Source organism: Elephas maximus, chromosome 20, assembly GCF_024166365.1.
Source record: "Elephas maximus indicus isolate mEleMax1 chromosome 20, mEleMax1 primary haplotype, whole genome shotgun sequence".
NCBI classification, from domain to species: Eukaryota; Metazoa; Chordata; class Mammalia; order Proboscidea; family Elephantidae; genus Elephas; species Elephas maximus.
In genome coordinates, this window is record NC_064838.1 from 80,337,335 (window position 1) to 80,353,430 (window position 16,096).

The following is a 16,096-nucleotide window of genomic DNA, read 5'->3' on the forward strand; positions in this document are numbered from 1 at the left end:
TTAGCCCCTACCACCACATAGTCAAATCAGTCCCATTGCAGTTAGGTGTCTTACTCAGTTAGGGCAGTTTCCACTGTCAAATCTGACTTACATAAAATAGCAATCACAGCAGTCTTCAGGGATGCTGGGATTCCCTTCACAAATTTGTTCCTCACTGTTTTGATAAAAGACATGTCCTCTGTGTACTTCATGTGTGGATCTCTAGGTCTAACCTGATAAATCCATTCTAACATGCCCACTCTTCTAAGCTTTGGATACCCTCTTCTACAGTATACCAAGGCAGGTCTGATACTTCAGCTTGATTTAGTGTAGGCCACTGCATATTCCATGCTTCAGTGAACCAACCAAATAAACTATTAGGTCCTTTCCTAACCTCTCGGGCTGAAACATTGAACGAAGTATCTGTGCTTAGTGGGCTCATATCAATAAACTCTGGCTGATGCATCTTTATGTTACTTGCATTATTATCCCACACCCTTAATAGCCATCCCCACATATATTCCCCAGATTTCTCTTTGTATACATTAGAAAACTCAAGCAGTTCTTTTGGAATGTAGCATACCTGCTCCTGGGTCAGACATTGTACTTTACCTTTTGGGGCTTGCTGGGACTTAAGTCTAATTATAGGTCTAGAAGCCAAAATGGGTGGTAGGGATGAGTTTTGAGAACATTCAGCATTGTCTTGCCTCAAGAGATGCCCCAGGCAATGACTCAGACAAAGCCTCTTCAGACACAGTTGGCTTAATCTCATCAGATGGGGGCGGAAAGGCTAATAGTTTTACTGGGGAGGGCAGCTTAGCAGGCAAAGATGGAATAATCTCGTCAAGTTTCAGGATCCCACTGCTTCCCAATCAATGCCTCGTTTTAACTTCAGACATGACTCAAGGTTGGGAATTCAGTTGGTGGTGTAATTCAACCACCCTTAAGATAAGACTGTGCGTTTGATTTTCAGCAATATCAGCTCTGTTGCTATGAGAAATAAGACTTTCTTTCAAGGCACAAGTGGAAACTTTGAAGCCATTTATGCAGTGCTTGAACTTTGACTCTGATGCCCCTAACTGATCTCTTTCTTTTACTTCTTTTCCCAGTGAAAGTAGGACCAACCAATCCAGTTCCTTATAATTCTCCTTCTGACAAAATTGTAGAAAGGTATCAAACATGTGATCACCCAGAGCCTCACCGCTCACCGATACCTGATCTATTGATGGTGACATTTTGTGTATTTCTCTTACCACTTCATGCCATGGATTAGCAGTGCCCTCTTTACTACTGGAAGCAAAGTTATTAACATCTTTAAGACTAACCAGACTTGAGAATCAAATTAGAAAACCATACTTACAATTTAGTTTCTCTAGAACCACTCTCAGTACCAAATGTCTTAGGTTGGGTTCTCTAGAGAAGCAAAAGCAGTGAAGCATCTATACATACATATTGAGAGATTTATACCAAGGTAATGGCACACACTGTTGTAGAACCTGGGAAGTCCCAAGTCCATAGGTCAGGCTGGAGGCTTCTCGTGACTTATGTAGCTGCAGAGGCTGGTAAATGATAAATCAGCAGGTCAGATAAAAGGCTTCTGACTCACAGGTTGTAGAGGCAAACAAAATCCCAAGATCTGCAAATAAGTTAGCAGGCCCCTGGCTCACAGACTACAGAGGCTGACAAATCCCAAGACCAATAGATAGACTGCTAGCTCAAGTCCCAAGAACAAGAAGTCAGATGAACAGGAGTTAGCTACAGAATCCAGAGCAAGCAAAAGCCCATGAGAATGTCCAGAAAATCCACCTATATTGGATGCAGGTCACATTCCCAAGAAAACTGCCTTTCAACTGATTGGCTACGCATAGCAGATCCCATCATGGAGGTGATCACGTTACTATATGACTACTAAACTACATCATAACTGCCAAACCACTGAGAATCATGGCCAAGCCAGGTTGACACATGACCTTAATGACCACACTTTGGAACAGCAAAAGAAAGAGACTAAAGGAAAAAAACAAAGAAAAATGAATGGCTGTCCAATTGCAGCAGTTACAGAAACCTGTGGGAGCAAAGACAAAGCAAGGGAATTCTCTTACCAATAATGATACTCCCATGTTTTTGTTGTTGTTAGGTGCCATGGAGTCAGTTCCGTCTAATAGCAACCCTATGCACAATAGAACAAAACATCCTTACACTTGTTGTTATGCTTAAGCTCATTGTTGTAGCCACTGTGTCAATCCACCTCATTGAGGGTCTTCCTCTTTCTGCTGACCCTGTATTTTGCCCAGCATGATGTTCTTCTCCAGGGACCGATCCCTCCTGAAAACATGTCCAAAGTATGTAAGACACAGTCTCACCAACCTTGCTTCTAAGGAGCATTCTGGTTGCACTTCTTCCAGGACAGATTTGTTCATTCTTATGGAAGTCCATGGTATATTCAATATTCTTCACCAACACCACAATCCAAAGACATCAGTTCTTTGGTCTTCCTTATTCATTGTCCAGCTTTCACATGCATATGATGCAATTGAAAATACCATGGCTTGGGTCAGGTGCAACTTAGTCTTCAAGGTGACGTCTCTGCTTTTCAACGCTTTAGAGCAGATTTACTCAATGCAATGTGTCTTTTGATTTCTTCACTGCTGCTTCCCTGGGTGTTGATCATGGATCCTGTGGTCTGCAACTATTGCAAGAAACCTGGTCACTTTTAAATGAATTGTTTTAAGCTTTAGAATAAACAAAATGTGACTCCAGTGCCACTTTTAGAAAAATCAATGTGATGATGCTCCAGGAAACTTATAGAGGCTTTGACAATATTCCCCTTGCCCAAATTGGGGGGGGGGGGGGGCGGGGGGTGAGATAACTCTCCAAGTCAATGGGGAGCCTTTTACTGTTACTTTCCTTGTGGACATGGGTACAGCACTGTCAGCAATCAACCCTACGTGTTTGCAAAGGCCTCTTCCTGGAGTACTCAGACTTCTTCTGTCATAGAAGTTTTCAATGAGAAAACATTTAACCCATTCTTTACCCATACCAGTTTATATAGGGCCAATAGAAACCTAGTAACCATTTTGTACTAAGCAATCGTACACATCATTATTTGAAAAAAGACCTATATGGATTTTCTAGAAATGAAAAACAAAACAAAAATAAATAAATCATCAAAAACAAAGGTAATCAACAAGCAACCATATTATGATGAGGTAGTATGGGGGAAAAAGAAGCATCTTTCTTTTCAGTGAAGTTTAAGCAAAATCTAGTGAATCTTTCAATTTTGAAGGTAGGTAACAAACAAGAGTACTAGTAACACCACCTCTGAGGATAGTAATCATAGGTATTTTTATGTAACATATAGATTATAAAATATCTAGAGATATTTGCATGCTTATTCCTGTTTCCAAATTACAATAGTTTATAGACGTGTATGTAGAAATTGTTATCTAATACATTAATGAGGAAGTACAACTATTATTCTATCACAATTTTGTGTTTTTAATACCCTTACTTTGGTATCAGTATAATGCGTTGAATATGAAATTCAAAATATTAAGAAAATATATATATTACATACGATTTATTTAAAAGGAAACCCTGGTGACGTAGTGGTTAATTGCTATGGCTGCTAACCAAGAGGTTGGCAGTTCAGATCCACCAGGTGCTCCTTGTAAACTCTATGGGGCAGTTCCACTCTATCCTATAGGGTTGCTATGAGTCGGAATCAACTGGACAGCAATGGGTATTTATTTAAAAAACGTGTTTCTAAGATGGGTTCATAGACTCAACCAGGCTGCTGAAGGGGTTCATGGCTTCTGTACCAAAAAATGTTATTACAGAAACTTACTATTTCATGAAAACTACAAGGAAATTATAAAAAAATATAGCAACGAAAGATAGAGGGTTGAAGAAAAACTTAAAATGAAAGTTACCAAGAATAAATTCACATATGTTGTAATAAAGTACCTGAAGGAGAGATATTAAAGAATATGAAATTTGGAGGCGAAGACAATAGTGGAAGAGGCGAGATTTTTGCCTTCCGAAAAAAATTACCATTTTTTGATGTATGTATAAACGTACATTCTCCATTTCAACATTTTTTCATGTAAAATTCCGTGATGTTGATTACCTCCATCATATACAACCATCACCACTCTCTACTGCCACAGTTTTTCATTGCCTTTAACCAATGCTCAATGCCATCTAATCAATTTTAGCAATTCTCTTGAGTGTAAATTGATATTTCATTTACTTTCCCATTAAGACCTGTGATGTTGGAACATTTTTGTGTGATTATTCTCAGCCTATATAGTTCTTGTGAAATGACTGTACATTGGTCCATTTTAATTTGGTCAATTGTCTTGTTATTGATGATTTGAGGGTGTTCTTTATTAATTCTAAGTAACTAACAGCCATATATGTTGTGAATGTTCACTCCCAGTCTGTTTATACTTACTCCTAATCTTTGGGCTTCCTATTCATGTCCTTAATGATATATTTTGGTGATGACAAATTTTGATTTTAGATTAAGTCACATTTATCAGTTATCACAGAGATAGACCTGTATGCTTTATTCCAGTCGCTGGAGATATTTGCTAAAGTATGTAATGCATTTAAAATTATTTTTATGGAGTGAAGTAAAAGATAAGATTATTTTCTCCCATTCAATTACTGTGTTTTCCCTGGCACATTTTAAAAATCAATTACATACTGGTTTATACCTGAACTATATATTATTTACAAATTTTCTGTCTTTTTTCTAAAATCGCACTTCCTGTGTTTACTGTTGCTGTTGTTGTTGTTATGTGTCATCCAGTCAGTGGACTCATAGCAACCCTATATACGACAGACCCAAACACTACCAGGTCCGGCGCCACCTTCATGACCATTGTTATGTCTGAGCCCATTGTTGCAGCCACTGTGCCAATCCATCTTGCTGAGGATCTTCCTCTTTTTCACTTTTTTTTTTTTTTTTTACCAAGCATGATGCCCTTTTCCAGAGACCGATCCCTTCTGATTACATGTACAAAGCATGTGAGACGCAGTCTTGCCACCCTTGCTTCTAAGGAGCACTCTGGCTCTGCTTCTTCCAAGATGGTTTTATTTGCTGTCTTGGCAGTCCATGGTTTATTTTAAATATTCTTCACCAACACCCATAATTCAAAGGCATCAATTCTTTGGTTTTCTTTATTCATTGCCCAGCTTTCACATGAATATGAGGTGACTGAAAACACCATGGCTTGGGTGAGGCACACCTTATTCTTCAAGGTGACATCTTTGCTTTTTAACACTTTAAACAGGTCTTTTGCAGCAGATTTGCTCAATACAATACGTCTTTTGAATTCTTGACTACTGCTTGCATGTTGTTGTTAGGTACTTTCGAGTCAGTTCCGACTCATAGCAACCCTATGCACAACAGAATGAAACACTGCCCCGTCCTGCGCCATCCTTACAATCGTTGTTATGCTTGAGCTCATTGTTGCAGGCACTGTGTCAATCCACCTTGTTGAGGGTCTTCCTCTTTTCTGCTGACCCTGTACTTTGCCAAGCATGATGTCCTTCTCCAGGGACTGATCCCTCCTGAAAACATGTCCTAAGTATGTAAGAACTCAGTCTCGCCATCCTTGCCTCTAAGGAACATTCTGGTCACACTTATTCCAAGACAGATTTGTTCATTCTTTTGGCAGTCCATGGTATATTCAATATTGTTCGCCAACACCACAATTCAAAGGCGTCAACTCTTCTTCAGTCTTCCTTATTCATTGTCCAGCTTTCACATGCATATTATGTGATTGAAAATACCATGGCTAGGGTCAGGCGCACCTTAGCCTTCAGGGTGACATCTTTGCTCTTCAACACTTTGAAGAGGTCCTTTGCAGCACATTTGCCCAGTGCAATGCATCTTTTGATTTCTTGACTGCTGCTTCCATGGCTGTTGATTGTGGATCCAAGTAAAATGAAATCCTTGACAACTTCAATCTTTTCTCCATTTATCATGATGTTGCTCATTGGTCCACTTGTGAGGATTTTTGTTTTCTTTATGTTGAGGTTTAATCCATACTGAAGGCTGTGGTCTTTGATCTTCATAAGTAAGTGCTTCAAGTCCTCTTCACTTTCAGAAAGCAAGGTTGTGTCATCTGCGTAATGAAAGTTTTTAATGAGTCTTCCCCCAATCCTGATGCCCCGTTCTCCTTCATATGGTCCAACTTTTCTAATTATCTGTTCAACATACAGACTGACTAGGTATGGTGAAAGAATACAATCCTGACGCAAACCTTTCCTGACTTTAAACCAATCAGTATCCCCTTGTTCTGTCCAAACAGCTGCCTCTTGATCTATGTAGATTCCTCATGAGCACATTAAGTGTTCTGGAATTCCCATTCTTCGCAGTGTTATCCATAGTTTGTTGTGATCCACATAGTCGAATGCCTTTGCATAATCAATAAAACACAGGTAAACACCCTTCTGGTATTCTCTGCTTTCAGCCGGGATCCATCTGACATCAGCAGTGATATCCCTGGTTCCACGTCCTCTTCTGAAACCAGCCTGAATTTCTGGCAGTTCCCTTTCTATATAATGCTGCAGCTGTTTTTAAATGATCTTCAGCAAAATTTTGCTTGGATGTGATATTAATGATATTGTTCTATAATTTCCACATTCGGTTGGATCACCTTTCTTGGGAATAGGCATAAATATGGATCTCTTTCAGTCAGTTGGCCAGGAAGCTGTCTTCCATATTTCTTGGCATAGACGAGTAAGCACCTCCAGCACTGCATCTGTTTGTTGAAACATCTCAATTGATATTCCATCAATTCCTGAAGCCTGGTTTTTTGCCAATGCCTTCAGAGCAGCTTGGACTTCTTCCTTCAGTACCATCGGTTCCTGATCATATACCACCTCTTGAAATGGTTGAATATCAACTAATTCTTTTTGGTATAATGACTCTGCATATTCTTTCCATCTTCTTTTGATGCATCCTGAGTCGTTTAATATTTTCCCCATGGAATCCTTCACTATCACAACTCAAGACTTGAATTTTTTTCTTCAGTTCTTTCAGCTCGAGAAATGCCGAGCGTGTTCTTCCCTTTTGGTTTTCCATCTCCAGCTCTTTGCACATGTCGTTGTACTTTACTTTGTTTTCCCTTTGATATCTTCTGTTCAGTTCTTTTACTTCATCAATTCTTCCTTTTGCTTTACCTGCTCGACACTCAAGAGCAAGTTTCAGAGTCTCCTATGACACTCATCATGGTCTTTTCTTTCTTTCCTGTCTTTTCAGTGACCTCTTGCTCTCTTCATGGATGATGTCCTTGATGTCATTCCACAACTCGTCTGGTCTTTGGTCACTAGTGTTCAATGTGTCAAATCTATTCTTGAAATGGTGTCTAAATTCAGGTGGAATATACTCAAGGTCATATTTTGGCTCTCGTGGACTTGCTCTGATTTTCTTCAGTTTCAGCTTGAACTTGCGTACGCGCAATTGATGGTCTGTTCCACAGTTGGTCTCTGGCCTTGTTATGACTGATGATATTGAGCTTGTATAATGTTGATTATTGATCCAAGTAAAATGAAATCCTTGACAATTTCAATCTTTTCTCCATTTATCATGATGTTGCTCATTGGTCCAGTTGTTAAGATTTTTTTCTTTACAATGGCGTGTAATTCATACTGAAGGCTGAAGTATTAAATTGTCATCAGTAAGTGCTTCAGGTCCACTTCACTCTTAGCAAGCAAGTTTGTGTCATCTGCATTATGCAGGTTGTTAGTCTTCTTCCAATGCTGATGCCCTGATCTTCTTCGTATAGTCCAGTTGCTCCGATTACTTGCTCAACGCACAGATTAAATACATGTGGTGAAAGGAGACAACCCTGACACACAGTTTTCCTGACTTTAAACCACGCAGTATCCCATTGTTCTGTCTCTTGACCTATGCACAGGTTCCTCATGAGCACAATTAACTGTTCTGGAATTCCTGTTCTTCCCAATGTTATCAATAATTTGTTATGATCCACACAGTCCAATGCCTTTGCATAGTCAATAAAACACAGGTAAACATCTTTCTGATATTCTCTGCTTTCAGCCAGCATTCATCTGACAAAAAAGCACGTCATTATAATACTTTACTTTGTCTTCTCCAGCTGTCCTTTGAAATCTTCTGCTCTTTCACTTCATCATTTCTTCCATTTGCTTTAGTTACTCAATGTTCAAGAGCAAGTTTCAAAGTCTCCTCTGACACCCATTTTGATCTTTTCTTTCTTTTTAATAACCTCTTGCTCTCTTCATGTATGATGCCCTTGATGTCATTCCACAACTTATCTGGTCTTCTTTAATTGGTGTTCAACACGTCAAATCTATTCTTGAGATGGTCTTTAAATTCAGGTGGGATATAGTCAAGGTTGTGCTTCTAATTTTCTTCAGCTTCAACTTGAACTTTCATATGAGCATTTAATGGTCTGTTCTGCAGTAGGCCACTGGCTTTTTTCTGGCTGATGATATTGAACTCTTCCATTGTCTCTTTCCACAGATGTAGTCAACTTGTTTCTTGTGTATTCCATCTGGTGAGGTCCATGTTGGCGAAAAACAGTATTTGCAATGAAGAAGTCATTGGTCTTGCAAAATTCTATCATGGAATCTCCAGCATTGTTTCTATCACCAAGGCCATATTTTCCAACTACCAATACTTCTTTGTTTCCAACTTTCACATTCCAATCACTAGTAATTATGAACGCATCCTAATTGCATGTTTGATCAATTTCAGAATTCAGAAGTTGGTAAAAATCTTCAGTTTCTTCATCTTTGCCCTTAGTGATTGGTGGAGAAATTTGAATAACAGTAGTATTAACTGGTCTTCCTGATAGGTGTATGGATATTATCCTATCACTGACAGTGTTGTGCTTCAGGATAGATCTTGAAATGCTCTTTTTGATGATGAATGCAATGTCATTCCTCTTTAAGATGTCATTCCTAGCATAGTAGACCATATGATTGCCCTATTCAGAATGGCCAATATCAGTTCATTTCAGCGCACTAATGCCTAGGATATCAATGTTTATGTGTTCTGTTTCATTTTTGCTGATTTCCAGTTTTCCTAGATTCACATTTCCTACATTACATATTCCAATTATTAAGGTATTTGCAGCTGTTTCTTCTCATTTTGAGTTATGCCACCTCAGCAAAGAAAGCAACAGTAAATACCCCCACCAACCTGACAATTTCTTGCAAAGTGGGGGCTTGCTTGTTGCTGTGATGCTGGAAGCTATGCCACCAGTCTTGTTTTGTAGTAAACATTCCAACCCTTCAATTATTGTCTTCTTTTTTAAAATAGCTTTGGGTATTTTAGATATTTTCATTTCTATACATATTTAGAACCAGCATGTCAATTTTTTCAACTAACTTTTGATTTTGATTGAGACTGTATTAAATCAATAATTTGGAGAGGATTTATATCTTAATATTCTGATCAGTGTATATGCTGTGTCTCTCCATTTATTTCCACTTATACTTTTTCCCAGTGATGTTTTCAAGTCTCCACTCTATGATCTTGACAAGGTTTAGTAATTTTATTATTTAAACAGTACATTTTACCACTAATTTTTTGTTTATATTTCATATTTCTATAAAAATGATGTTTTCACTTAAATTTTTTTCTGTTCATGAAAATAAGTTGGCATCATTTCAAACTAGTTCTATAAGTTCATGGTGCTAATTATAATCCCCAAGGTAACTACTAATAAAATAACTAAAAAACATACAGAAAAAAGATAAAGATGAAATCAAAATGGCACACTGGAAAACAATGAATAAACAAAAAGGAGAGAGATAAGAATGGAGAAAAAATAAGTCAACTACAAGCTGTCTTCAAAAGACTTACTTTAGATCCAAACATACAAATGGGTTCAATATGAAAAGTGGAAAAAGATATTTCATACAATTTGTAATCAAGAGAGAGCTATGGTACCTATACTTATATTCAGCAAAGTATTGTATTTCCCTGGAACATTTACTTGATTGTGTATGGCATCTGGTGACAATTAAAAGTTAAATAAGAAACACAATACTATTTTTATATATCATGGTATGTTGAAAAAAGTATTATATGTTGCTAAGCAAACAGAATAGAATACAAAATATTCTAGTAATGGTTTATATTGAAAGAAAATACAATTTTTCACATAGGATAAAATGCTCATGCTTTATACAAAGTGAGTTACATTTCATACTTTGTAATTAGATTAGGATCATGACACTGGAAAATTTATCAAGATATCATCTAACTTCAATCGCAACAAGCAGTGTCACTCAGCAAAGATAGTCATTCCATAAAATGATCCATTACTTTATATAAAAAAAAAAACTTTATAAAGGCTTGTGTAAAACCAATTATAGTTATGTTATATTTATCTGAAATATCAAGGAAGGATATTTTCCATGGGGTAATAGTTACCTTAAACTTACGTAGATTGAAATATTGGATCCAATTATTCATTCCTTTATGTATCTATGCTCCTTGCTGTGTAACTTTTAAGCTCTACAAGAGGCAGATGTAATGATTCAATCCTTGACTTTGGTCTCGGCTATGTGATTCATAATGCCTAGCAGAAGATAACAAAGCAGTTGCTTGAAAAGCTTTTGTTAAGGCATGTTTTCTTTTGTAACTCAGCCACTGACATTGGAAGAGCATACTCTAGCTACCCAGGTGGTCCAAGAAGGATCACAGATACATGAAACGGAGCTGCCCAATCAATGTACACACCTATTCCCCTGAGGTGAGTTCATCAGCCAAGATCAGACAAAATCGGAGGACCCCATGTATTAGCAAAGCATAATATGTTTGACTTTCTTAGTATACAGACAGAAAATAAAATTTATATTACCAAATAAAATTTAAGCCATCCATATTTTGGACCATGTTGAGGCAGAGATATGTCTTCTGTGCATATTAAAAAATGAAATTAATATTTTCAATATGTTTCATGCATGAGTGTTGAACAGATAGATCTTTGTTTACTATGTTTACTGTATTGTGCTATGATGTATCCTCTCTCCTGCTAAGCTATACATTTTCAGAACATCTCTATAAACCCATTCTCAGAATGACTTCATTTACATGGGTAGCCACATCGCCATATGCACTAACTCAGAAGACTTTAATTGCCAAATTCTGATTCAAGAGCCTTAGTTTAAATGAACCGAGCTTTAATTACCATCTTACTAATTATTTTTCAACTAATTTACTAAGCTGTAAGGAAAAATGTTATTGGGTGAGCAATCAAATGGGGAGTTACATTGGACACATGCACTGCTTTGCTATTTGAAAACGAATCTGAATCAATATAACAGCTTTAACACTTAGGCAGCTCTCACAGTTCTCTGGAAAAATGAATAAATAAATCTTTACCAACTTTACAGTTTGTGACATGGTAACTTGGTATTCACTAACTTCCTAACTGCCTCCTTCACATCTTTGTTCCTGAGGCTATAGATCAGGGGATTCAGCATGGGGATGACCACTGTGTAAAACACAGAGGCTGCCTTGACCATGATCCCTGAGCCCTTGGAATTAGGCACACAGTAAAGGAAAAGGATGGTTCCATGGAAGATGGTAATGGTAGTTAGGTGGGAGGCACAGGTGGAGAAGGTCTTGTATCTCCTCCCAGTTGATGTCATCTTCATGATAGTGATAAAAACGAAAATATAAGACGTAAGAATGATCATAAGGCTACTTATTTCATTGAACGTGGCTGACACTAAAATGATCTCCTGACTAATGTAGGGGTCAGAGCAAGACACGGCAACAATGGCAGCATGCTCACAGACAAAGTTGTTTATGAAGTTGGTCTCACAGAAGGATAATGTCAACAGAAAGTAGGTGAATGTCAAGGAAGAGACTATACTCCAAGAGTATGAAGCAGCAACCAAAAAGAGACAAAGCTTTGGGGACATTGCAACTGTATAGAGCAAGGGGTTACAAACTGCCACAAATCGATCATAAGCCATCGCTGCCAACATGTATGTTTCAGCCACCGCAAATATGCAAAGAAAGAAGAATTGCATGATGCACCCTATGAAGGAGATGGTTCTGTCTTCCACAACCAAGTTTCCTAATAGTTTAGGGTTAACTACCGAAGAGTAACAGAAATCAACAAAGGACAAGTGGCTGAGGAAAAAGTACATGGAGGTGTGGAGTTTAGGGTTGATCCTGATGATCATGATCATGTCCAGGTTCCCGGCAACAGTGACCATGTAGATGGTCAGGAAGACCATGAAGAGGGGCACCTGGAAGTCTGAGTATTCTGAGAATCCCAGGAGGATGAATGTGGCTCCAGTACTCTTATTTTTTTTGGTTTCTGTTGAGAAAACAAGAAATTTGATTATCATGAGAAACAAAACTTGACAGTAGAAAATGAAAAAAAGAGAGGTTTATTGAATGTCTATAAAGATTTTGTGGAAAATACTTGTTTGCTCCTTTTAAACTGTTTGGATATTTATAACTTACTAAAATCACACTTACACAGTGAATATTAATTTTGTGCAAGTGGAATATTAAAGAACAAATTTGAGAATAACAAAAAGAGAGTAGATACTGCTATATTTCAAACAACCAAAATCAGTATCATCAGAGGCAGCTCCTTCATGGGAAGGACCACTTTTTCAGTTAGTATGAATCTGAATTTCTTGAAAATAATTGTTTTATAGGAAATGACGCTTAAAAATTTCTATAGTTTCTCAATAAAGATCACAGAAGAAAAAATAGGGACAATGTTAGGTGCCCTAATACATGGCATAAAGAGTATACAAAACATTATTAAGAATGCAGAAGAAAAACTAGATAACTGGGAGCTCCTAAAAATCAAACACCTATGCTCATCCAAAGACTTCACCAAAAGAGTAAAAAGACAACCTACAGACTGGGAAAATTTTTTAGCTATGACATTTCAGATCAGCACCTGATCTCTAAAATCTACATGATACGAAAATTCAACTACAAAAAGACAAATAACCCAATTAAAAAATGGGCAAAAGATATGAATAGACACTTCACTAAAGAAGACATTCAGGTAGCTAACAGATATATGAGGAAATATTCACAATCATTAGCCATTAGAGACATGCAGATCAAAACTACAAGGAGATTTCTTCTCACTCCAACAAGGCTGAAATTAACCCAAAAAACACAAAATAATAAATGTTGGAGAGGCTGTGGAGAGACTGGGACACTTAGGCACTGCTGGCGGAAATGTCAAATGGTACAACCTCTTTGAAATTCTATTTGGCGCTTCCTTAAAAAGCTAGAAATAGAACTACCATATGATCCAGCAATCCCACTCCTTGGAATATATCCTAGAGAAATAAGAGCCTTTACACGAACAGATATATGCACACCCATGTTTATTGCAGCACTGTTTACAATAGCAAAAAGGTGGAAGCAACCAAGGTGCCCATCAACAGATAAATGGATAAATAAATTATGGTATATTCACACAATGGAATACTACAAGTCGATAAAGAACAGTGAGGAATCTCTGAAACATTTCATAACGTGGAGGAACTTGGAAGGCATTATGCTGAGTGAAGTTAGTCAGTTGCAAAAGGACAAATATTGTATAAGACAACTATTATAAGAACTTGAGAAATAGTTTAAACTGAGAAGAAAACATTCTTTTCTGGTTATGAGGGCGGGAGGGAGGGAGGCTGGGAGAGGGGTATTCACTAATTAGATATTAGATAAGAACTACTTTAGGTGAAGGAAAAGACAACACAGAAAACCGGGGAGGTCAACACAACTGGACTAAACCAAAAGCAAAGAGGTTTCCTGAATAAACTGAATGCTTCGAAGGCCAGTGTAGTAGTGGCAGGGGTTTGGGGACCATGGTTTCAGGGGACATCTAAGTCAATTGGCATAATAAAATCTATTAAGAAAACATTCTGTATTCCACTTTGAAGAGTGGCTTCTGGTTTCTTAAAAGCTACCAAGCAGCCATCTAAGATGCATCAATTGGTCTCAACCCACCTGGATCAAAGGAGAGTGAACACCAAGGACACAAGGTAATTACGAGCCTAAGAGACAGAAAGGGCCACATAAACCAGAGACTACATCATCCTGAGATCAGAGGAACTAGATGGTGCCTGGCTACAACTGATGACTGCCCTGACAGGGAACACAACAGAGAACCCCTGAGGGAGGAGAGCAGTGGGATGCAGACCCCAAATCCTCATAAAAAGACCAGACTTAATGGTCTGACTGAGGCTAGAGGGACCCTGGTGCCCATGGCCTCCAGAGCCTCTCTTGGCCCAGGACAGGAACCATTCCCGAAGCTAAATCTTGGACAATGGGTTGGAGAGGAATGATGGTGAGGAGTGAGCTTCTTGGATCAGGTGGACTCTTGGGACTATGTTCGCCTCTCCTGCCTGGAGGGGAGATGAGAGGGTAGAGGAGGTTAGAAGCTGGAGAAATGGGCATAAAAAGAGAGAGTGGAGGGAGAGAGTGAGCTGTCTCATTAGGGGGAGAGTAATTGGGAGTATGTAGCAAGTGTATATAAGTTTTTGTGTGAGAGGCTGAATTTATTTGTAAACTTTCACTTAAAGCACAATAAAAATTTAAAAATTAAAAAAAGAAATTTCTATAGTTTCTCCTTTTCAGTTATCAGCAATTTACTTAGAAATCTTAAATTTTTCTTTTAAATGTTAACAACTCAGGAAAAGGTCAAGATAAAATTGTCTTGATTGGGCTATTTTCCTTTTCAGAATCTTCATTAACCTGCTAAAGCAACACTTCAAATATGCTACAGCTCTGCAGTAGAAGTCTACTGATTTTTTTCATTTATGACAAAATTTTTTTTTAATGTTATTCTCCAGTAGATATCATAACATTCTTCAGCAGGTGCTCACCACCAAATATATACTGTGTCATCATTGATAAAAATAGTTGAAGCAATAATTCATATAAATCTCTTCCTTTCCAAAGTGGCATTTGGGGAAGATGGGTAAATGACAAATAACTAAAACTGTAAAAGTACGGGACACTGCTCTTAAATGTTATTCTGCAGCAAAAATAAGTTTTCCTGAATCAACTTTTAGGCTATGGAAGACCAAATGTCAGGCTAGAGACCAAACTCAAACACATACCATCACGTGCTTGATGCCATTGGGACAGAGCCTCAGAAATGAAAAATTGGCTTTCAGTATCAAGTACAGTTGGCTGGGGTCATTTTATATTTCCTTTGTAGTTCACAATGCCTACTCACTAGTTTTCTTTCTAAGTAAGTGCCAAATGTCTACTCATATGGAGTTGGGACATACCTGAAGAGACTTGGAGTATGAGAAAACCCTGCAGGCCACTAAGAAGCAGAAGTCAAGGGTATCCCTATATTCTCAGAGAAGCCCTGCACTCCTAAACTCCAGGACAGGAACAGAAGGGAAACGAGCTCTTTCTGGACCTGGCAGCATACCTTCAGGCCCATCCTCCCCTAAGTACTCCCAGCCTCCTTCCTGTTGCATTGGACAAAAAAGAATTAATCCTAATATATCCTTAATATCTATTGTTTAGTTATTTACTGATGCCAAGAGATGCATAGGACATTTTTCATCAGTCTTTGCTAATTTTCTTATGAAGCTTTCCCTCATGGTTTCTCACACATATCTTATCTTTTCCCATTAGCTAATATTATTCCATCATGCTCTCTGGAAATAAATGATATAATAGTTACCAAGTAAGGACTATAATAGAAATGCTTCCTTATTTATATCTTTCACAAGCTGAAGACTGGTAATTTGTAAAATTATCACCAAGTCTAATGTTGTCCATGAAAGTGGAGTTAAATAAATCTGTGATATTTGATGACTACTGTCACTTTTTTCTTCATGGAAATAATTCTCGTGGTGGTGTTGAAAGTGGCGATTAGAATACGGAAACATTCACTTGCAATTCGATTATTTTCACTCAGGCACTAACTTCTCTACCATCTGAACATTCCTCATAGAAATACAGCTGGGTTTTATTTAGCCACTCCTAGTCTAAGGAAACCCTGGTGGTGTAGTGGGTAAGAGCTACGGCTGCTAACCAAAATGTCGGCAGTTCAAATCTACCAGACAGTCCTTGGAAACCCTGTAAGGCAGTTCT

General features: G+C 38.0%; 1 protein-coding gene across 1 annotated transcript; it reads right to left on the minus strand.

Moving 5' to 3' along the window:
- Positions 1-11,379: 11,379 nt before the first annotated feature.
- Positions 11,380-15,474, minus strand: LOC126063799 (olfactory receptor 5D13-like). The gene is made up of 2 exons (XM_049862181.1): positions 15,426-15,474; positions 11,380-12,323 (listed from the first exon to the last, which is right to left on the minus strand). Exons 1-2 carry the CDS (start codon positions 15,472-15,474, stop codon positions 11,380-11,382), a joined length of 993 nt encoding a protein of 330 aa, XP_049718138.1.
- Between the last annotated feature and the right edge of the window lie 622 nt (positions 15,475-16,096).

What these genes read in the sequence shown, in the direction of transcription:
- LOC126063799 (XM_049862181.1), bottom strand. Translation starts at nt 15,474, where the DNA reads ATGCAACAGGAAGGAGGCTGGGAGTACTTAGGGGAGGATGGGCCTGAA. An exon ending in AGGGGAGGATGGGCCTGAAG is followed by an intron (nt 12,324 to 15,425) that starts GTATGCTGCCAG and finishes TTTTCTCAACAG; the next exon opens with AAACCAAAAAAAATAAGAGT.